This window comes from Orbicella franksi, chromosome 2 (genome assembly GCF_964199315.1).
Source record: "Orbicella franksi chromosome 2, jaOrbFran1.1, whole genome shotgun sequence".
NCBI lineage: Eukaryota > Metazoa > Cnidaria > Anthozoa > Scleractinia > Merulinidae > Orbicella > Orbicella franksi.
The window spans coordinates 18,790,697-18,815,278 of NC_138146.1; the positions used below are offsets into that span (position 1 = coordinate 18,790,697).

General features: G+C 37.5%; 2 protein-coding genes and 1 long non-coding RNA gene across 4 annotated transcripts in view; 1 reads left to right on the forward strand and 2 right to left on the reverse strand.

Annotated features, from left to right (window-relative positions):
* The window catches only part of LOC145478439 (cytosolic purine 5'-nucleotidase-like), a 29,769-nt gene extending 28,997 nt beyond the window's left edge, over positions 1–772 (reverse strand). Inside the window, exon 1 of one of the 2 annotated variants that reach the window (XM_081456464.1) lies at positions 140–772. In XM_081456464.1, coding sequence (XP_081312590.1) covers positions 140–190 — 51 coding nt within the window. In that variant the 5' untranslated portion in view covers positions 191–772. The remainder of the gene's footprint in view (positions 1–139) is intronic. The other variant, XM_081456465.1, reaches the window with a different exon arrangement.
* Positions 773–2,185: 1,413 nt separating this feature from the next.
* LOC145478470 (uncharacterized) lies at positions 2,186–16,143 on the forward strand. The gene is made up of 3 exons (XR_014048266.1): positions 2,186–4,369; positions 4,492–4,573; positions 15,936–16,143. It is a non-coding gene; the product is annotated as an uncharacterized LOC145478470 (long non-coding RNA).
* LOC145478457 (fibroblast growth factor receptor 1-like) lies at positions 7,890–24,179 on the reverse strand. The gene is made up of 14 exons (XM_081456496.1): positions 21,653–24,179; positions 21,365–21,445; positions 18,148–18,534; positions 16,965–17,327; positions 16,153–16,320; positions 15,578–15,688; positions 14,289–14,470; positions 13,495–13,617; positions 12,886–12,956; positions 12,333–12,373; positions 11,130–11,226; positions 10,744–10,849; positions 10,073–10,232; positions 7,890–10,029 (listed from the first exon to the last, which is right to left on the reverse strand). The coding sequence occupies exons 1-13, from the start codon at positions 21,720–21,722 to the stop codon at positions 10,107–10,109; spliced, it is 1,926 nt and encodes a 641-aa protein (XP_081312622.1). The 5' UTR covers positions 21,723–24,179; the 3' UTR covers positions 7,890–10,029; positions 10,073–10,106.
* Positions 24,180–24,582: the final 403 nt, after the last annotated feature.

The window sequence follows — 24,582 nt, forward strand, 5'->3', positions numbered from 1 at the left end:
CCAAATAAAGCAACTAAAATGATCAAGAAACTGATGTTTTGATAAATAAAAGACAATGATTTCATCATTTCATTCACCTGAACGGTGTGAGTCACGTCACCGCACAGAGGAAATAAAATAATCTTACTTTCAACCTTACCTTCAAATATTCATCAACCCCATTTGCACTGTTTTTTGTCTTTGAATTCATCGTGCGCTATGGCTTCACTGGCTTCGCTTTACACTCGAAATGAAGTCGGATTTGAAAGAAATTATGTGAGGCGAGTTTCACCGGAACAAAGATCTGAAAGAGTAGCTAGTCCGGGCAAACAAGTTGCTCACGAGTACAATAGCTAACCATAACAAGAATGTGATTGGTCGAAAATAACAATAGAGGTGAATGCATCGTTCTCACGCAAGGCAGCTTGGCCCGTCCTGACGAGTTCGGCAAACTTCTTGTTCAATATTGAGGTGTTCTCTTCGCCTTTCAAAGGTGCAAACGGGACGAGCAGAATCTTGTGACGGCGACGAGCTCAAGCGATCAGGCTATTGTAATCAGTAACGTGGACACAATATCTTAGCGTCAGACTTCAAAGAACGTGAGTAACTTAGTCAAGTTACATCAGGCGGGCGACAAGCACCCATTGACGCTACACAATAACGAATTGTCAGTAAATATTTACAGTCATGCAATCTTACCTTCTACTCTTTGTTAATGAAAGAAATTTTCTTAGATCAACCCACAAATTGCATTTTCTTCGACCTTTGGATTCCACTACATCGAACCACCTTGACGCACCATCAAAGGTGCAAGGATCTGCACAAACATGAACGTCATCATATGATTGGTCCAAGTTCGTATTTTGCCAGGATAAACCAATCACGAAGCTTCTTGTAGATTTATTGTTGAAAGAGAATGAAAGGTCCCTGCAGGTTTTAAAAATGCCCAGCAGATCCTTTTGTACACCATCCAAGTAGTTTTTATCAGTCAGGTGAAAAAGCTAGTGGAAGACAAATAAGCAACTGGAAATAAAATCCTCGGAATTAGATAAAGGGTCTAGTTACATTGTATAATTTTGAAACTTAAAGTTAACTACTATTTTTATAATGTTTATTCCTATTTCACAGAAAACTGTTTTGGAAATCACAGTTCACGGCTACTGACGATAGCCGGGATTCACGAGGGAGGAAATTGGCCGTTTCACCTATATCAGGGGAAAAACTTAGGCCATTCACGAATCCCGAAAGTACTCTTTACTGACCACCTTCAGATAAAGAGATAAGAATTGAAATGTGCAATATATATGAAGTACTAATTAAAATTCTTGGAAATTGAGTCAGAACCATAAAACCAACGTTTTGTCCGTTTCAGGCTTAGCCCTAAACCTCTAGTACGTATGGCGCGTCCGGTCCTCACTTGCGACGCAAGTATAAGCCGATCAATACATAAGAAGCTTATGCGCTAGTGGAACGGCTGCGACATAAACATGAGCATATATTAAGCTTTCTTCTTATGCTAATGCTTATGCTTCTGCTTCTGCTTGCGTCGCAAGTGACGATCGGGCTTTATGCCTATGCTTATCTCTGGCCGTCCCCACTAGCGCATAAGGTTCTTTTATACTTATGCTTGAGTCGCAAGTGAGAGGGGTATTTATGAGAAAAGGAGGATCAAGGAGGGTGGGGAGGGGGAGGGGGGGAGAGGGCAATCAAAAAATTTAATTGACCCCTGTCAAGGGGTACTTGAAATAAAAAGAAGCAACGGACAGCTTGCCAACAACTGAACTTGCTCAGTCATTTCGGGTGTAGTCCTCTCTCTGTATGTCAGAAACGTTTTCTTGACATAAACGCAACTCAGATTTGAAACTTTCAAGAGCTTTTTCAGCGTCCTTTTTGGCTTATGTGATAAATTATAATTACTATCAAAACACAGAGTGTCCAGGACCTGTGATGGATCATAGCATACTATTGCCTTTTCTAGATAAGAAGGGCAAGGCAATTGCCTTGATGTATTTAGTTGTCCAAACACAAATGAAAATAGCTCTCTCAAAAAGTAACCTGCACAGCTCCAACAAATTCAAACGGGAAGAATTTAGAGAAAAGTTGTGCGTATCTGCGAAGCTAAGTTACTGGAAGACTCATGCAGAGCACTGCCGAATAGCTGAAAGAGTTCAGTAAAGTTCTGTGAGTCCGTGAGTGAAATGAGAGGCCAAAAAATTGAGGAATCAGAAAAGTTGAAAGAACTGGACAAGTACATGCACTATCGCCGGTCAGTCGCAAAGTGAACATGTCAAAGCCGAGTGACGAAGTGCTGCTGTCTACAAAGTCGGCTATAAACTCGCTATTATTGCAGAGTAACAACAGAAACAGGAGTGGAAGAGAAACAAATTGAAGATTCAGAGGACTCGAGCAAAGTGATGACAAAGAAGGAAATTCGATGGATTCATTACATTTACTCCATACATTTACTCCAATGACGAGTGTTGAGGATCATTGCTCCGAATAAAATCAGCGTAGAAGAATCTGAAGTAGAAAAAAAGTTCCATTCACCAGATCCGGAAGAAGTACTGGTATCAAAAGAAGAGGGGACACCTCACTCGCAGCCCGTGCCCTCCAGGCGTTTTCAGCCGCGTGGTCAGACCCTTTCAGCCGGAGCCTGTCCACAGTCTATTGGCTATTTTTCAGACCCCACGGTTGTTAATTCAACGTTATCTCTATCCAGTGGATAGAGCGGTTTTTGTTTTCAACTGTTATCCACTGGATAGCGATTTTAAAAGGCGAGGTAAGCCCAATTACACAAGTTTGTCTTGTAGCTTTGATTGATTGACTTTAAATTTATTTGTAATCGATTGGGGGAAGAGGGGAGGGATAGTACCAAAACACCAGAGGTTAATGCAGAGTGATCTCGACTATTTTGCCATTGGACAAGAAGGGTCTTGAAAAACTTTTACTGCAGAGTAGTTTCTCATCAGTCCCCTCTCCAACATTTTTTTGTGAATTCTCCTTAATATAAGGGCACAACTGACAGAACAGCCGATACCTGATCCACCCTCACCCTGCACCAAACCCCACCCCTCGTGGCCCCTACTCCTGTAGGCGTATCCGGCGCGAAACTACTGACACGAAAGATACAAGAATGTTGTAGGGCATACTTTATATGTTTAAGCAATAGAGCACTTTTATTTTCCGTGTTTACATAGCCTCATCTAAGCAGTAGGAGGGTTGGGAGAATTCGAGACAGTTATGCAAACCCGAGAAGTAGTTGAGGGTTTGCAAAACTTTCGAGAATTCTCCCAGCCCCCCGAGTGTTTAGATGAGGCTATGTAAACATGGAAAAAGATGAAAGATGAAAAAGATGAAAACAGGAAAATACGCGCGAATAGCACTTCTCACGGTTAATTCTTCTCATTTGCATTACAATGTAATCCAACGTGGATGCGAGGCAATTTCGGGCTAAAACTACAAAATAGCCTGAAATTTCCTCACATACCTACTAGATTTTATTGTAATGCAAATTAGCCTGCGACCAGGCTCCCGGCGAGGACGGAAAAAAAATTCGGCGAGCGCGAAACAGAAGAATTCGGAGAGGGAAGAGATCGGGCGCTTCGTTAAATCGGGCACACCTGGAGCCTGTTCGCAGGCTAAATGCAAATGAGCGAAGGTGACAATGAAAAGGGTTTTTTTCGCGCGAATCTAAAACGTCACAACTGTGTTTACATACTCTCATCTAAACAAACCTATCGACCAATGAGAGCGCGCGTAGTAGCTCAGTTATTTTACAAAACCTCAACGATACTCTAGAAAGACTAGAAAGTGCTAACATGATACAAGATAAAAATACAAGATAAAGATAAAAACAAGACTAGGTTATTTTCTCCATGTGCCTTTTTCGATTTCACGTGACGTTGTGATGATTTTACAGCTAACCTCTTCAGTCCCCTCTCTCACAGTCAGCATATTAAACTCGCTATAAGACTCGCTATAAAACTCGCTTTTGTACCAAAGAATCCTACATGACACACACACAACTTGTTCCCATGTTCCCAGAACAACTCTATTTCCGTAGTCAATGAAGCCTGGGCATTAGATCGCAGAAAACGGCGGGAAGATGGCGGCTCGCCGCGGATCGATGATTGTTGTTTTGCAAATTTAAATGCTGTCAAATTCTGTTGATAGTCTTTTCTTCTGTCGGGGTATAACAGTGTTATCTGTTGGATTATTCTGTCGTTCATAATGCGATTTGACTGAAGCAACTATCTACTGATCCACTGGAGTGACGAATGACGACTCGGTTCGGTTGAAACTGTTCCAAGGTTGTCAAGGTTCTCAGCAATAAGCTTATATAAGCTCAAGCTTGGATAAGTTTATGCTTACGTTTACGTGGATTTGAGAGGTAGGAGAGGGACGATTTATTCACAGTATCATTCGTTACCATTGGTATTGTAATTGATGACACTTTGTCGCTATTTTTCTGTTAAGAAGCACATAAGCAGTTATTAAATTCCACATTTGCAGGTCTTGTCCAAGGTACATTCTGGCAAAGTTGTAACAGTTCTGACAGTCAAATGGATTTATACTGCATCAGGTGAAATCCCAGGTACATTTGTTCATGAGGGGGGAGCGGGGGGGGGGGGTGGGGAGGTGTGAAGGAAGACTACAGGGGTTTTCAAGGTTTGGCCTCCTGTATTCTCCTCTGCTTCTACCTGTATGCTTCTCTCCCGACTCCTACAATTATTGTAGGTCCTAGCTACAACATTAATTTATATTGAATCATTTGCTTTCCTCTCCCAATTTTCACCTTCTGGAAATCCTGCTTAGTGCTATCTTTAATTTACATCTCCTGGCTATGATATCCTTCCCAAGTGCTCCCTTTTTAACTTGTTGTAGTGGTGGAGCAATTTCACCCCTTCACTCCATTACTGGGTTGCTTCTTGTTAGACATTTGGAATCCCGGGAGGGAACCCCCATATGAAAAGGTCAGGGATGCTTGTTGGAAAATTGGAATTTAACCCCTAAAGGAGCCTAATGTGGTAGTTGCTTGAGCTTCATTAGACCCCTAAAAGATATCACTTAAAAAGGAATAGGTTTGATTACGAGACACTGTTCAAGAAAGGATCCAACGTGCACTAGCAGAACCGATTCGGGTACTTGCGAGCAGAAATCACGCCTAAAATTGAAACAGAAATTTAATGAGAGCATTTCTTTTATCTTTATTTCTTCGAGAGCACCCTAAAGGATACTTGGTGATGTTTTGTCATCAATGCCCTAAGTGGGACCAGAATCTTTGATTTGTACCTGAGATGTAGGAGTCCCCCCAGTTTTCGAACATCTGCCGTCTAAGGCTGTTTCACAGTTGCTTGTACTGTGTCAAGTTAGTTATTCTTTGAATTTCTGACACAAGTACTCATGTTACCGCACAAATGAACTACATCAAATAGATTTTCGCATGAATGCTTTTATGTGTAGAAGCCATACAAGTATGTAATTGTATAAATAGCTCATTTCCCTAAAGATATTGAAAGAAGATAGAAAGATAGAAAGAAGATAGAAAGAAGATATTGAACGTCACTAAATTGATGAGCTGGATGAATATTCGAATGATTCAAGCTGTGATTAAAAGTTTTAGACGATCCACAGACAAGAGAATTGAGGAGAATTTTAATGACATGTTTCGCTATTATTTATACGGTATGGTAAAAAATACACCTAAATATGGACATGGCAAAATGATATAAACAAATAGTTGATAAATAGAAGAAAGGAAATTACACAAGGTTGGGAGTCCTGCAGTCTTTAATATCGCCTTGGAAAGGGAAGAAAAAAAAAAAAAGAAATTAAAGAAGTTATTACAACAAGGGGTATTTGTATTTGGTCACCCAGCCAAGTAGGAACCCCACTGAACAGGGTTTAACTTTGTTGAGCAGATGAGATGCAGTGCTGTTCTTGTGGTATAGGGACTCTACATTGGATACAATTTGTTTAATTTCTAAGATATCTCAAAAGGTAACAAAAAAAGAAAAAAATTCACTGATACAGGCTTGGAAAATAAAGAATGAAAAGATTAAGAATGAAAATGAGAATTATTACTTGCTTTGGTGATCGGACAAGAAGCGGCAAGCACTTTCTTTATATGGTCTTGGTATGTCAGACAAGGATAACCTATAACTTCATGAATGTTTCCAACGGTGTCGCATCTCCTCCAGTATTCTCTTACCATTGCATTTTGCACTATTTCCTAACAATGCCAGTCCATAACTTAGCCCACAGATTAAAACCTCAAGTCAGTGGCATCAAAATTGCCCCTGTTTACAGACAGTTGAGTGTCTCATAGCCACTTTGATTTGTCCAAGTTGTGAACTCCTGCACGGCACCCTCTTCGTTAGGTTAAATCTTTGTTCGAACCTTTTGTCCCATTAGGCCAGCAATTGCCTCCAGCTTCCAAGGCATAAAGCAAAGAGGAGTATTTCTACACTTCCTCCTGGATGGGATGCTAGTCCATCACATGATTACCCCCCAGAATTTCGTTTGCTAGTACCCATACTCCTGGGTGGAGACAGGCGTTGTGAGAGTAATTAATTGTCTCGCCCAATCACACAACACAGTGACCCTGGCTAGGGCTTGAAACCAGACTGCTTGATCTGGAGGCCAGTGTACTAACCCTTAGGCCACCATGCTACCCACACTCCTTCACCTTTTTCAAACCCTAAAAGTTCTATGGTATAGCATTTGTTTCTTGCAAAGATTGTTTCATGTTAATGTACAGAACAAATGGTATTTATTTCTTAACATTCATGTCACAGTTGAGAAAAGAACAACTCAAGATTTTTATCATACATTTATCTTATTATAATTTGTTACCTAAACCTGTACATTTGTAGTGTATGTGTTAACAAAAGTAAACTGTAATAATAAGTTTATTTCTGTGTCAAGTAACTAGTAAAACGAATGATCGTTCTACTAGTAGGAGACACATAAAAGAGTAAAATAAAATAAATACTTTTTACAAGAATAAAACAAAATACATGATAATTATTAAGAAGAAAAACTATATACATACAAATTTCTATCACATGATAGTTGATGAGGGTGTAGCCTGAGTCAACTATTATGCATAGATATCAAGAGCAAATTATCTAATTGTTTTTACAGTATAAACCTACTCTAAAACATTCACAACTTGAACAACAATCCTCTTGGCAGAAATGTTAACTTTGAAAATGCTAAGAAACAGCCACCATTTTGTTAACAACCACACATTGCTAGGCTACTCACTTTCTCTGTACAACAATATATAGTGAGTAGCGTAGCCAAAAGCAGAACGGTATTTGTGATAGAACACTTAGTAGATTTATACCAAAAATAAAAAAATATACACATAAACCTCTCAAGAATGGAAAACTCTAGTCTAAAACTTCAATAGGTAACAGACAGACACTTTGAAACAGTCAGCAAACAGGTAAGATTTCCCTTTGATAAATAATACTTTGGCTCAGAATGAACATTATGGATGGTTAGTAATACTCTTGGAGAAACAATTTCTGCTTTAAGGCTGTGTTTAAAAACTGCATTGGAGCCTTGACATACAACAAACTTTCCTGGCTTCATCTTATTACCAGATAGTCAAACAAACTTGCCATTTCTTGGAAAAAAAGAATTAACTTCAACTTTGACTCATTCTTTCAAGATTTCCTGTTGTGTCAAGTTACGTTGATGCCCTCTAAGATGGATACTTAGCTCCTGAAAACAAACATTAGAAAAAAAACCTGAAAGGTCCTGCTTGGTTATTTCACTAATCACAATGTCGACATTGCCTGAACTTCTCCTTGACTAACAGGGCATTCTCTGAGCAAATTAAGCTTCAATGTTAAACTGGTGGTTCAGTGTATAATCAAGAGTGGGAAGCCTCTGGGGGGGGGGGGGGGGGGGTCAAGACACGAGGGAGGAATAACTTTCCAGCAGTACTGAACATTTAACCATTTAAGACTGAATAAGGATTTTTTTTTTTAGTTCCTAATTCTTTTCTGGAAATATCTTGCTTTTGCTATGTGCAGTCATAAAGACAAGACGGAACATTTTACTGTGATTAGTGATTATTTTGTTCTTTACTTTACATCTTTCACACCTTTCTTGTACTTTACTAAGTTGGAGCTGGATTTACTAAGTTGAGCTGGATAACACTAACAATATCAATTCATCTTTCATATAAATTTTTTAAAAAAATGTTGTTAACACCTTAATTAAATGGATTGACTCTCATTGAAACCTTCCTTTCTACAATGACCATTAATGCATGTACACAGGTTTAATTAATTTTTTTGACAGGTATTTTTTAAATGATCTGGATTATAAATAATTATTTATACCAGTAGCTAAATCTGATTTACCATTTTAAAAATGATAAGTGAAAAACTCTAAATAGCCATTTAAGCATTGTCAACTGTAGTGTCTTGTCTTTTGACTGTTTGAGGAAGATTGTTTGTGGTAGCCAGACTGATAGAATATAAGTTATCACTGCAGCCATGTCTTACAGGTCACGCTATAACAAAAAACAGCAGGATACTTACTGCACCATCTGGTCCTGTACATCAAGAGATCTTTTCTGGTAGCTAGGCATGTAAAATCTTTTTTAGCCGACAGATGCAATAAGACCAATAGGCCTCTGGGTTAGTAGGTAATGGCTATAGCTTGTACAAATACTGACCTGTAAAATATATTTTCTGAACACACACGTTTCCTCATGTTAAGGATTTTCAAACCAAAATAATGTTGAGAAGAGCAGTATCTAGAGCTAGAATTACTAAAAGTGGAAATTGGAACACTGCTCTGTCAACACCAGCTTAATTTGGACACCTACATCTGTACTTATTATGGATAGTTTTTTTTGACCTGATGGAAAGCTTAAGTTAAAGGTGTCTTATGTGTGCCCTCTTAGTACACAATAACACACTCAAAAAAAAAAAAAGAATTTAACTTCACTTTGCAGCAGCAGTGGTTATCTCACGCAATTGTTACTTTAGAGATTGTGCACTTATTGTACCCTGTAAGAAAATAATTTAGTTTTCTTTAAATTAATGTACTTTATATTAAAAGTCATTAAGATTTTGTTTGCACATTTGAAACAGACAATGGGAGAATGTTTGTTTACAATATTTGCCTCATTATCATAAGCAATACAGTTTCTGATGGAGCTACAAAGAGATTAATACTGAATATTGAAAGGGCGCAGCACGATTAACTGTCCCAAGGAATTTGAGTGCGATGTATGTATTGAATACTTTTTGTGCAACGGGGGTTTGAAAGCTCAAAATTTTACAAAGAATTTGTGAGCTCATTAGCGCTTTTGCCACACAGAAATTTTGATGTTTTTGAGCGCAATGTATGCATTGAATACTTTTTGTGCAACAGGGGTTTGAAAGCTCAAAATTTTACAAAGAATTTGTGAGCTCATTAGTGCTTTTGCCACACAGAAATTTTGATGTTTTTGAAAGCCAATTTGTCCTCAAATATTACACCCAAAGAGCCAAAAATTTCACCACTTACTAAGTTTCACAAGCTCTTTACGTTTTCCTAGTAAAATCATGTCTAGCATGATGCCTTCTATGTGCAAAGTCGTATGTTAATGAGGAAAAATGTAAACAATGATGTCAGCAAAGATTCGCCTATAGATGATTGATTTAAGAATGAGACATTGATAATTTGGGCGAGCTTTAGGTTCCTTTAGTTTAAACTGAAGTTAATTTAAGGCACTACACATTGCTTCAGTATGAGTTGGTGACATTTGTTAAGGGAGGCTTCTTAATATGGTTGCACACCTGGATAAATTGGTTCTTTTGTCCATCCCTTTGGTGGATAAATACATGTATGTTGACTTGAGTTGATATATGTAATTTGTGTTGTACAGGAAAATCAACCCAAAGAGTCTTCCAAACATACTCTCTGGACTGATGCTATATCAGTGCTGGTCTTTTGCTTGTGGGCTGGCCCAGAAGGGCAACTTCCTCCTCTGACTGATCTTAGTGTGTGATTAAACACTAGCTGGCTCATGTTTGGAAGTTCTGGGTCCTGGTTCCCATGACTGAGAGATAGAAGCTAGGATTTCCCAAGACAAACCCTATGCATTTGATTAGGACCTAGTTGATGGGCTGCAGATTTGATTTTGCTTGTTCTGGATTGCTTCCACTTTCAGTGGTTTTGTCAGACTCCATGTCAACATCTGCCAGACAGTCAACTGACTTTGATAAGATCTCAACGTATTCCTGTAGATAAAAATTTTGTATCTTCTCAGTGGTTTTTTTTCGATGTATATATCTTAGATTTAAAGATACCAAGTATATTGAGTAGCCAAGAAGAGGGAAAGGGGCTGGTTGGAAAGTGGATTTTTTTTAAGGACCTTCTATCAACAAACTTTTTATTTTTGTTTCCATGTGAGAACAAAGTGAACTTCCATGAAATTTGTTTGTAATACTTGGGCACATTGATCTCACCAATCATGTTCAAGTGGAGCAATTGTTAGCCGTGGATTTTTTAAAAATAATAAGCTTTTATTTGCAGACAATACAGCCAGTTACATACCTTACATTACAATAAATCTACTCACAAAACTTAGAATACAACACAGCTACTCTACATTACTACTCCAACATGATTGGTGAGATCACAAACAAACTCAGATTCTTATTGTCCAAACTTATATTGTGATTAGTTGAAAACTCTCCAGTTGCCCTGGCTGAAGTCTTTCCATATATTTGTTTTATTAAAAAATCATACCTGAGCTGCTTCTGTTGAAAGTATCTCATCTAGCTGTTCACAGAGCTCAGAAAATGAAGGACGGATTTTGGCGGTGTCACCCCAACATTTCAGCATTATTTCATAGCTGAAACCAGTAAAGTAGAAAATAATTTTTCAGCATATTACTGTCATTCTCTTTACATATTTAAGCTGGGACTTTTCTTTTGGACATAACTATAACACATCATTTCCCATATTTATTGCATCAAAACTTGTTATGAACTGATTTACATGTAAGCTGCGGTAAGGTGTAAGAAGCAGTTTCTCAACCATCACAAGTAGTAAGTTTTGCATGAAAAATGCTAATATTCAAGAATACTTGAGATTTTCCGGAATTAATTTAACTGTCTTAACATTCCACTCACATTTTAGGGGGACAGTTTATAGGGCATTCCATTCGGTATCCATTTTTAAGTATTGTAAATAATCTTTCCATGGGAATTCCAGGATAAGGTGTACCACCTGTAAGAGAGTAGAAAAGGGTTAAGAATCAATTAGGTATAGTAATAAATATATATATATTTTAAAAAAATAATCATTTTAAAAATGTTCAGCAAACTTTGCATGCTATGATTTGTTTGCTGAGTTTACTACAGTAGAACCCCATTGATATGGTCACCAATGGACCGTGGAAATTTGGCTGTATCAATGGGGCAACCATATTAATGGGGCAGGGTCAAATTTTATGTCTGGCCTGATATATATCATGATTGCACTTCTAAACAACTGTTTTATGAGCAGCCGGAATGCAGACGTAATTTAAATAAAATGAAACTTCAATCACTACATGTGCATACAGTATTAACAATGGAAATACGAACACAACTGGTTTGAATGGCTATATAATCAGGGTAAAATTATAAAGGATTATAGAGGTTGGGATTTCAGAATGTGGCCTTAACAGGGTAGCCGAATTGACAGGGTTTTCCCATAAGAAAATCTATAAGTGTTTCATGGGACAAAGAAAGTGGCTGTAATAATGAAGGGAATGTATTAACGAGGTGACCGCTGGGGTTCCACTGTATACAGCTGTAGCTCCAGCTCCATTTGGGCGGGGGGGGGGGGGGGGGAAGGGGGCACTTGGTACATCTATATGCATGAATGTTTTTACCCTTTCATCCACTAGGAATTTTCCTCGGGATGTGTGTACGCAAGATATCTTTTCTCTGTGTGACATTCTTTTTTTCAGCTCACTGAACTTGCATGAATTTTTTTTGGCAGTGGTTGTGTGCATTTTGTTTTTTTTTGGTATAAGTATGCATGCAGAGTATTTGCTTTTCAAAATCATCCACCCCCTCTTCAATAGTCAAATGGTCCACCCCTAACCTGGATCCTTGTGGATTTTTGAGTAACATAAGTGCGTGTCTAAGGATACTTGAAAAATGCATAAAGCACTTGGATGCGGATAATTGGTACCTTTCTGTACACTTCTCCATTCTAATGACTGGACAATGAATTTAGGCTTGTTATTAACCATTGTCTTAATATTGAATTACAAAGAAAATATAAAAAAACATCAAATAAGCATTGGAGACAATCAGATGTGGATCAGGATCTATTCAACCTACCAAGTGTGAAAATCTCCCACAACAGAATTCCGAATGACCACCTAAAGTACAGATAGAGGCAGATTAGCCTTAATTACCATTTGCTAGTTTATCTTGTAAAAGGTAAATAAGTATGGGTAATCAAATGGTGACAAGTGAAAATGGTTTTGTCAAACTTCTTATAATTATTAGTATTTCCTAGCTTATTTCATGAGTATACCATTGATTACCTTTTACATGTAATATCATGGGAGACAAATTGAGCTTGCAATCATGTGTTTTTGCCTTGTTTATTTAATGTATTGAGAAAATTTTTTCATATAAAACATTGCCTTGGCAATTTTGTAATTTCATATGTGAAATTATAAATTAATGCTGAAATTTTGTGCCAAAATTAAGGAATAGTTTGTCACCCATGATATTAATTTAATAATTCAGAATAAGAGCTGGTTTACATATACAAGTGTATATGCAGGCAAATGTTTTTGGACTAAGACAGCAGCACACTTGTAATAAAACTTAATATTCTCTAGACCAAAGCATAGATTATAGTAAAGCTATGATGGTGACTTACACATCAGTCTTTACTGTGTACTGCTGGTCAAACAAGGCCTCTATTGCAAGCCACTTTACTGGAAGACGTCCCTAAAGTAAAGAGCATGTTAGGAAGATATTTCCCATGTATTACTAGAAATCATGCACAGTTCCAATAGCCTCCTGAGTATATTGATAAGGATGTTTGTGTGTTTTAGGGAGAGAAAGATCTTATGACAATTATTTATTCCTTTTCTAATAGTGTGATCTCCATGTCTATACTTATTCACACTATGTTCACATGAAAGAAATCTTTGTCAGTTATACTAGAAGCAAGAAGCTCATAGAATCGTCAAGCAAACTATCTTATACTGTAGCACACGTCTGTAAAAACAGTCACACAAGTCACATGAAAGTCACAGTTTGCATTTGTTATGGCTAACTGCAGTAGAGCACCAGAAATTCTCCACTGACATCATTATTTTGCTGCTTCAATGTGCATGCATATGCCTGGGCAGATTGTATTTGTCTTTCTTTGGGAATATTTAATTTTTGATGTAATAATAAATTATAAAATGTGCTTGAATGGGAACAGATGAAGAGAAATTATTAAATAATTAACTTTTTTATATCTGTTAATAACACTTACATGAGTTGTTCTTCTGTAATAGTCTGTATTGCCAAGATTTCTTGCTAATCCAAAATCTGCTATTTTTATTACAAAGTCCTCGGCAATTAAAACATTCCTGGCTGCCAGGTCTCTATGAATACACTAGCAAGTTGTGAGGGAAACAAATTGAATTGAAGTCAGAAAAATTATTTTCAACTTCCAATATCAAAATATAACACTCCCTGCTAACTTTTAGTGAGAGCTTGGAGAATATTATGGCTTATATAGATGTTAATTTGGCATAATGACAATGTACTGATATAATTACAGGGGCAACTGAGAGGTAATTATGAATTCATTCATGAAGTCATTATATTGGCTAAAGCCTTTTATGGAATATTAAAAAAGATATCACTTGTTATGTGATCACTCAAGCCTGTGTAGCAGGTGTTGTGGTAATATAGAGTGCCAATCCACATTAGACCATCTTCCGTTACTCCTGTCAAGTACCTGCTACCCAGGCTATTCAAACTATCCATGAATACTAAGTTTGGATAAATAGTAGCGTGTGTTGCCGGTGAGTCGTTGAGTAATAATAATAAGGCATGCATTGAAGAGGTGCAACACACATGCATGCCTTCACACACTACTGAAACATGATCCCTATTAGTATTAACTGAGCACCTGCTATGTACTGTAGGTTACTTAATCATCCAAACATAATGGTTTATGTGAAGTTTTTATAAAGTTTTTGAAAGTTTTCATGGGTTTCATAAGATGGTTACATTAGTAAAATGTAGTTATTTGTCTTAGCAGCTGGAAATGAAATTTACCTTTTTTGAGGATAAGTAACTCATTCCTCTAGTAATTTGGTATGCCATTGATAAAAGATCCCTAAAAGTTAATTGACTCGCTGCCTTCTCATCCGCAAGATCCAACGAAGAAGGTCGACTGTCACGTAGAAAGTCCCTTAAGTTTCCATGTGGACAGTACTCAACAATCAGAAATAATGGACCTGAAGGTGCAAAATTTGCAAGTTGCTTCAATTTATATTTAATCTGTTTGATTTAAAATTACAGTACATATTATGCTTTAAACAGGTGATTGACTGAACTGTAAATAGTTTATTTCCCTGCTCCTTTTTTTCCCCTATTTAATTAGATGAAGATGGGACTATTTGTTTCAAATTTACTTTTATGAAAAACACAGACATTTTGCAAAAAGTAGACTGAAACCAATTAACAAAAAATAGACATTCAAATAGATGTTGTAAGACCAAGCATGCTGCCATTGGGTTTGTGATCGAGTGCATGTTACTGGGCTAGTTTCACAGTCAGCGCATGTGTAAGATATGGTGTGATGTAGTTCACCCAATTCAATTGTTTACAAACCAATCAGATGCCAATAGATAACTCCTGTGTCCTGTCCAGAATAAAACAGTTGGGCCAAATAATGAATTTGATGTTCAACACTGAATTCAAAAATGTTCTGTATAAAACCATTGACATCTTCTGTGAATTTTGGACATCAGTAATTCTGCTAGCTTCAGTGTAACCGTGTGGCAATTACCATGACAGAGGTAATCATTCTGCTTTCACAAATTAAAAATTATAGTCTGTGATTACCAAGATACATGTACATGTTGATAAAAAACAAAAATGTACTTAGAGTCCAAACCTACAAAGGAATGTCAATGAGAAATCTTACCTATATTGCCATGTTTTCACTACTGACTGATAAATTTTTGAAGCCAAATTTCCCACAAGAGTCATCAGCATGGGGCATGCCCCTTGTCATCACTGTAGTTGTTAGTAGTGTACTGTAAGTCGTGTAGATATTGTAATTTAAATAGTGTAAATAATTAGAGCAATATCATGTAAATGGAGCTAGTGCTGTAAGTAGTCTAAATAGTGTACTGTTTGTAAGCATTGTAATCCCTTGTGTTATTGCAAATAAAAAAAAAAGAGTCATCAGCATGCTTGTGATTGTTTTATAAACTATGAAATGAAATGATTAACATTGTAGCTTGCAAATGTGCTGAGCCCCTAAACCCTCCTTTAAACTGATTTTATTTTTTGTTTTCATATGAATTACTGATAATAATCTAATATTAGCCTTATACCTTGCACTGTGCAGGCCCCAAGAAAGTTCACAATGTTTTTGTGTCTTCCTATTTCTTTCATGGTTTCCATTTCAGATATCAGATCAGATAATTCAGCATCAGTAGCAGTTTCTGTAAGAAATGCGAGCAAGAACTTGATATCAAACTATTACACATAGCTTACTTGTACTATTTGTTTTTAGAGGCTGGTTAAGTCCACTTAAAAACAATTAAATTTCCAATATAATAATATTATGTCCTAATATCTGAAATGTAATATATGCTTCACTTATATAATTTCTGCGATATTGCATCAGTATCGATTCTGTTTGTTTTGCTTTTAGCACATGTGAGAACAACTTTTTATCATTTTTGGTAGGTGTCAGAGGTTACTTACTAAGTGAGGTGAGAACTTTTGAATCACTGTCTGAGGGTAAGATTTTGACTTTAATGACAAAATGTAATATATTCAATATTGCAACTTAGTGGTGAGACAAAGAAGCCATTCTAGTTTTGCATGATAACTATCAGAGCTCTAACATTATATGAGCTTTATGATAAATAGATTAAATCACAGTGTTTGAAATGTCCACTACCTTTCAACATCTTAACAGCAACAGAGCAAGGTGTAGTAATGTTGCCTGGCAACTCAAAAGCTTCTGCTTTAGCAACATAACCAAATGCACCCTCTCCAGCAAAGTCTTTTATAAAAATTGACTCTCTAGGAACTTCCCATTTCTCATCTAGTGGATCTTCAAATATATCTGAAATGTACAGCCGTAAAATGTATGATTTAGAACATGTGAATGGTTTTAATGGTTAGTTTTGCAAACGTAAACACATGGTAGTGTCAGAGTGTGGAAAATGATTTTGCAAAAGTGTCTTGGAGTTTTTCCATGTTGTAAGGAGTTTTTACAATAGCAACTTTTTAGCCCTCAAAGTATCATTGATAATTTCCTTCCACATATCCCAGACGGGCATTGACCAAGCTAATCCTAGTTATAGTAGACAGATTGCTCTCCTAGTTGAGTGCCTTACATCTGATGAGACTTTTGTTTGTGCTGCGTTAAAGCATCTGACAAATTTTCCAGGTAGTCTGTGCCTTTACGTGATTGTGTTCTAGGATTTATCCATACCTACTCCAAGTGAGGTCACTAGAAATAGTAAGAAGGAGGGCTTCAAAAGCCAAATTTTTCAAAGAAAATTTGCATGAAGATTAATGGGAATTTCTGGTTGTTTCCCTGTTACTGATAATTAAGAAGTCTGCAAGGTCCATTTATGATTCAATGATTTTCAGAAATATCCAGAAGACTTTGTGAGCTCATGTTACTAGACAAGCTATGCCTGTTAGTGTTGACATGTACCCCTGTACCCTTTAAATCTGAATGATGATAACAACTAAGCATACCATCTGCAAATGTCAGGATTGTTCCACCAGATGCTGATGATGATAGCTGTGACCTGTAACTACTGTTTCTCTTGTGTATTAGGGGTATAAGTGAATCTCTTAGTGAGTGTCCATTTTGAAACTTCACTGGAAGAGGAGGTGCACTGTCACGCTCTTCAATTGGTGAGTTTGATTCCTGTAGAATTCTTGGCAATCCCTGATGCTTGAGTTCTTTTCTTTTCCAGATAAGGACGGAGATTATAATAGCTGCAACAACACCAATAAATGCTCCTATGCAGCCTATAATAACTTTGATTCGCTGTTGCCCCATGTTACTTGTTGTAGAATGTGTTGTTGAGGTACTTGTTGTTGTTGTTGGAATGACTGCAAAGAAGATAATTCATTGGTCTAGTTAAATTCTTAATGAGAAACCCAACAAAATTATCAAGCATATATTTACATTTTAAACAGGGCTTGGTTTCAGCTTTGGTTATAGCCCTGGGTGACTCCCACGTGAAAGAGGCACTAAGGAGTATGAATAATATAATATATTGCAGGTATCGGTATAAGTTAGGATGTCCAGGACAGAATGCCAATGTTTTTTTACACATTAAGTTATCTTTCAGGGCTGCAGTTCAAGAAATGACTCACAGTAATTTATGTTGTCATACTCTGTTGATGCTGCCTGTGCAGACATGAACAATGAGGACTGATGATACTGTGTTGATAGTTGAGCTTGATCTGGCTTTATAATTTCATCACGGTGGATCATTATTCTCATTAGCTCTTACTCATGTCATTTTCTGTTTTATGTTGGTACTTTTTTACACATGAAAAAAATCTTTAGTCATGCCCAAGTACATGCAACTATCCTTCAGGGCTTAAATTCAGATTTTCCAATGAGTATTTCTTTTGGATAACAAAACAACACAACACTTAATTACTGTCCCACAGGAAACACTACATAGCTTTTGTTTTTCCACAATTCCCAATGCCGCCTTGGCAAACATACATGTAAAGGAGGTGGCCAGGAAAGAAAACAGTTGACACTTTTTCTTGTGGAACAGTCATTTTGATTAGTTTTTATTGTTTCCAGGTTGCCAAAGATCACCTGTTGGCAATCCAGCTGCAGGCACCTTCTTTTTCAACAAGTGTTTCATGTATGATTCATGTGTAAAGGTAGAGTATGTAATGGTCAACCAACCTGAAACTTTAGTGGTGTTCAGACTAAGAAAGGCATTTCCATAATCTCTTCCATACTGATTGCATACAACACAAGAGTACAACCCTATGTCATCCTGTGTGACATTGTGAATCCAAAGGTAAGAAACATAATCTAATTCCTCTTCCTTGCCTGGCTCCATTGTGTATTTTGAGTTTGTGAGTATAACAGTGAAGTTTCCAAAATCAATGTCATGTTCTGACACTACAAAAGGCGTGTTGTCCCATTTTATCCAGTCAAATTGGAGTCCAGTTATACTTGCTACATATTTTGTCTGTGAACACTTAAATTTTGCGGTGTGATTGACCTTGACACTGATGTTAGCTAGGTCATCCCTTGAGATTGTTGGTGCAGAGGTGGGATCTGAACCTGCAAAAGGGAAATAATGACTTGATCAATGGGAGAACGTGTTGTGTTATTGGTACATTTGCTTTGGTTTTACAATTGATATCCTACTCTGTGATTGGTTAAACCCTCACTACTCCCCCAACCAATATTATAACAGTCAAACCTCTGTTAAGTTGCCAGATGTTAAGCAGGCCTACAGTAGTCAAAGTCCTTTTTAATGGACCACCTCTCTTAGGCAGCCATGGTCACCTTTTGGTTGTGCTGACGAGGGTTTTGTATTGTTGTTACCCCTATCACAAGGCCACCCAAATTGGCATTTTGGCATTTTAAAGAAAAATCAGGAAAAATTTTAAAAATTTAACATGGCTGATTTTTACCATTGAAGGCTGGAGGAAACATTTGGCATCACTGTGATCTCAACAATGTTTTTCCTTTAAGTGGTACTATGATGAAAATTGTATTTTTCCTATCGCAGCCATTTTAAAACGAAATTAAGTAGCCTGTGTGAGAAGAAAAATGCAGTTTACTATATTCAAATATCTCTTTTTGTTCCAGAGATATTCAAGTTTTTAAAATATGCAAATTAGCCCAGTGATGACATCATACACTCCACCAAATTTTGGTCAAATGTGATGAAAAACGATATCTCAGCCAATTTGTGTCAGAAATGTTTGATTCATTGCAGTAAGATTCTACTGAATGTGCTCCACGATATGAGCTCAACAGTTTGGTCACCATGGCGACATACTGGGTTCCACACCTCCCCTATATCAAAGGCATTTCTGGCCACCTTTGGCTTTCCATTTTGATATTTGCAAATGGTGCCTCATATGCTTGATCCAGGAAGCATATAAATATGTTACTGGTACACGTAGCTCGAGTTTGTGGCCTTGTTTAATGTTTTGCGAGCTGAAAATCACTAACATATTGAAATCAAGTGGGTGGGGACTGGAAAAGAGTGAGTTACCATGGAAACAATTTTTTATAGCCGTAGGTGTGTTTCCTGTAGAACTATTAGCCTACCAAGTTTCAATGGTCTGCGCTGCAAATTGACTAAGATAGCTCGATTTTTATACTTGATATTGGGTTGAGTGTATGACATCATCAATCATCTCATTTACATATTTTACTCATTTTTCAAACTTAAATATCTCTGGAACTAATGCAGATATTTGCAAACGGTAAACGGCGTTTTTATTCTTTCATGAAATTCTTTGTGATACACCTAAAAAATCAAAGGGGAAAAAATTTGATCATAGTATCACTTTAATGTAGAAGGAAAATTTGTTGAAACTTCCTAGTCTTAATAAATGGGTTAGTGGAAAGGAGGGCTGTAAGGGGAGGTCAGAAGCTGCTACTGTTTCTGACATTTCGTATACATTTGGTTTGGGGCATTTCATTCTTATCAGGAAAAAGTCAGAGAGTGTCTGTGGCAACCATGTTTGTGGGCAGGGTGTAGATTTTTTCTGGAACAGCATATGGGCCCTATGTTGTAATGTTCAGCAAAATGCAACAAACTTAATTGTGTTTGCTGTATTTATAGACAACGAGACATGTCCTCAGGGCCCTCTAAAAGTTAGATTTCTGTTGTACTCTTACTCTGTACAGAGGTTAGAAATATTTCTTTATTAATGCATTTCTCAGAAACCCTTTATTTCTCTTCAAGATTCGAGTTTCTAAAATCGCGAAAAGCGCGCTCAAGGCGAAGTATTGTTTATATACAATTGAGGATTAGTACAACATTCCAAATCCTTTTGGCGTTATTCCTAGTCCAATCCAAATTTTCCTGGTTGATATTTTCAGTAGAGGTTAGATAATAGGCCACAAATCACTGTTACTGTAAAAAAAAATCTTCCCTCGTTTTCAAATAAGAGGTTCGGGAATTGTGTGAGTGTTTTGTGCTGTATTTTTTCAATGTCAAGGAAGTAGACGACACGACATGAAATGAAATATTACGCAAACAGCAAGCATTAAAACAAACAGGAAATTTGAGGTAATAATAGCTTTCACTTTGACGATTGCATTTGCCTGCCTTAATAAATTAACTAATTTCCATTTTTGAATATTTAAAATCGTAAGCAAACCGCTAGAAAGCTACAAAGTTGATGAGCCATGGATTTAGTCGAATTAATAAGAAAAAATGGAATTAAAATTACATTGTTGCATGACGACATTTTTAGGATCAACTGCGTGGCTGTTGATTTATTTTATTAAAGAATAATCATGAGTACCATAGTATTCCAAATCCTTTTTCCCTCTATAAAAGAGTTTCCGATTGTGACCTTATATTGATGTAGATGCCGCTGATACGCTCCTATGCAAATTTAATCCATTCTCGTCAATTCGTATTTACTTTGATCTGTATAATCTATGGGGAGATGTCTAGAATGGCGATTTCTCCGTCGCAAGTTTGACATTAAACAAACTCGCAATGCTATAAAAGTGACGTTTTATACAAAGCATGTCGTGAGAAGGGCATTTTCTTCCAAAACATCGCTGTCATCACATGCAGCAATTAGCATACCCAACTGTAACTGTCAACAATGCCCCCACCACGCTGCCTTTACCCAGCTGCGTCAAGGTTTTCCATTTAATTGATCTAAGTCTACCTTAGAAAGACCACTTTCTTTTCCATTTATTTTGATAGTCAGTTTTAAAATACACCCATGTAAACCAATAATATCAAGTTGGGGAAGCCTTATCATCTATCCGTCCGGAAACCCTTCGAATCGTTTTTGATGTATACGTAATGATTTTACCCAGCTGTACTTCTCAAGCCAGCTAATTATCGCTGCAGTGTACGTTTTCCTCTCAGTTGTATTAAAAGCATCATCAAACATACGCAACTTACAATTTTGAAATTGGGCATCCCTGACGCACCTCCTATGCTCTTCGTTGCAGCTACTTGAATGGCCTGGTGCCGCCGCCGTTGCTGTTTAGAGATGTAAAGAACTGCTTTGTCACAATGATCAGTTTAGCGTCAAAATTACAATAAACTTACAACTGCTCTTTATAACAAAGTACTGTAGGTGTGATCAATAGAGGCGTACATAGTTAGAAAGGTTGTCCTGGGATATTTAAGAAAGAGCGTAGATGAACAAAGCTCGACTAAAAAATGACCACAAGGAGCAACTTGTACCTTGTAATCGGCATCCGACGAGCAAAGTCATGTGAAGCCAGACAAGATGTACGACACGTTTGATGGCCATTCCAGTTTTTCTTCCCGTGCCTTGTTAATTTCTATTTAACCAAGCCATTCCTTTGCCATTCTGAAAAGACCATGGCGACAAATCTGGCGACTGAGCTTCTAAAATTTAGCCAGATCCGTTCTCTCCTGTGTGAGCTCGGTGCCTTGTAAGTGAACTGAGTCACCGTGTCACGTAAGTACTTGTCAATATCGGCGGAGATCTAATGGTCGAAATGTCGTGTTAAGATCCCTACGCAGATAACAAACTGTAACTAACCCAAACCGCGATCCGGTGAAACTCGACTCGAAAAGTTGCATGAAATTCAGGTATACTAGAAAACCATTCTAATATTGCCAACACCTGACAAAGCCAAATTTTGCAAAGGGGCTTTGTTCCAAGTTTTATTGCATGTCCTTCATTGGACGTTTCTAGCCGCAGGCGAAAGCGTGAATGACGTTTAAGCTCTCATGAAAGGAACCGCTTAAGAGGGAATTCTTTCGCGGTGAGCCTAGCGGATTTTATAGTCCATAATGAACTAACTTTTTTCCGTGTATTTTTTGCACGCAGGCGTCTGAATTCTCACGGTTGGAAATAAAAGGCGAACGGAATGAAATTCAAAGTTAATTGTTGATAACAACGCTGTGTGCCGTTTAACTTCACGGGGCAAATATTGCTAATGGGCAATTAGCGAAGCTTGAATTTTGCCTCTTTTGACGTTGTTCTACGAAAGCTGTCAGTGTTTAAGCTACTGTAAAATTAAAGATTATGCCAACCAAAGAAACACAGAAAGAAAATTCGAGTCCATAGACAGGTGTAACACTGACGCACCATTTGGTCAATAGTCAATTACCGCGTCCAGGCGTGCGTAAATGGAACTCGTTATTGCTTAAAATCGATTGAAGTGCTTTGAGAAGTGCGCTTTTGATTTGTTTTAGCTCATTGTGCTCGATGAAGAAATTGTTTTGTAGTGCTCCAGCGCTAATACTTGTAGGGCACGACGATACGTTTCTTTCAAAGGTGCGAAAAAATACCACTGCCTTCTTTATTGTAGCTATTGGCACCGTACATATGGTTAAAATATTTATATAAAAAAACAAAATAATAAATATAATATCTGTTTTCAGTTTCATTTGTAGACTTTGAAGCGGGGGTTTCTTTCCTGCAATGTTGAATCTGCTGTTTGGTTAAGGAATTAAATTGTCTCTAGATTAGGATCTAGCAAGGTTAGGAAATATAGACAAACGGATAGACAAGATAAGTTTGTATTTAAATTTTGCTACCTTTGTCATCTTTGTTATGGCAACATAATCGCGGAAGAACTGAATACATATCGTTTATTTTGGTTTGTTTTGTCCGGCTTTAGAAAAACAGTTTTCCTCACATTTTTATATTTTAGAAGGCAACCCTATGTGTACTGCAATTGTAGTTTTAGCTAAACTCAGTCGAAGATAATAGCCCTAAACGTCCCGTGAAAATAACCACTGCTCAGAGGTTCAGTAGAACTTCTTTACGGCTACCATTTAGTTTTAAATTAGGGATCGTTTTTAATTGATGATGAAAAAATAAATCCTGGGCATGTTTAGTCTTCAGACACAGCTATTACATTTTATAGTTTTAATAGATATTTGTTTTCCTCGTCGTCTTATCCTTTTTTGGCATATTTTAAAGTGTTTATTCATTTCAGGTTTAGCTTTAGTTAATAATTTATCTCGTTGATTTGATGTAAAGCCCTTGTGAATACATGTATAATATTAGCACCATGTAAAAATTATATATATCCACTATTAATATTACAGCAGTGTTTTTCTTGAAAGCAATTCAACTAGTAACACTGAAACATCTACGTGGACCAAAGGTGGATTTAGCCCCGCTTTCGATCAAGTTACGTACGCACACGGCTATTGTTTTAACTGTTTTCTGACGTCTGTCCAAGGCGAATCATGTACAAGGAACGTGACTTGCTTTGTGATCGACTAATCGAGAAGCTTGGACCGTTTAATAAGATTAATATAACTTTTGATTTCCTGTCTGCGTTGTTGTGATCGTTTTCCTCACGAGTGCAAGAACACTTGTGTTTACTTCTACAAGATGGCTCAAAGTTTGTCTTAAATTATCTAAAAATAGCAGCTACAGTACCCTAATCATCTTCTTGAAAATCTACACCACAAAAGAAAAGAAGCTTCAAAGCCATTTAATGCGGCATAAACACTTGAGACAGGTCAGGGGCCACCAGTTGGCGAGGCTGAAAGCATGAAAAGAAGCTCACAATTATTAGTTCTGGGTCCTTTAAAGCATCCATCGTTCGCTTGTCTAGTCCCTTGATGTTTGGGAATCAAAGTTGACCATTTGCGCATCCCTTACACTTTGCATCAACCGGACTGACTCTCATTTGCTGGTCATGCTCTGTGACACGAAGCGTGGACTGTACACGTAGAGAAAGATGGCCTGAGGCAGCGTGGCCTCCTGTTGGGGGAGAGGTTGGGGGGGGGGGGGAGTTTGCGTGGCGAGCGTCTGCGTAGGAGGCTACAATCCCAGACGAAAAAATATTAGGACAACAAGCGCAAACAAGTTGTTCCCCTCCAATTTTCCCCTTTCATTTGAAAATAAAAAAGCCGCCACATTTGCCAACATTGATTGGGGGGGGGGGGGGGGGGGGCGAATGGGAGATACGTCATCCAGCTTACAGTAAGTGTTCCAACTACTTTTGTCTGGGACTGTAAGGGCTATTAAGGTGATTCCTCAGAATTGTATTTCGCATCCCTACTTCGCACGATTTTCGCGTCATTAGCGCGCGCTCACAAGCGCGTGCATACACACAGCATATACAAAATGGTGGCTTTTGCTAAGCGGCAGACAAATCATCGTTTTTTCTCGGAAACGA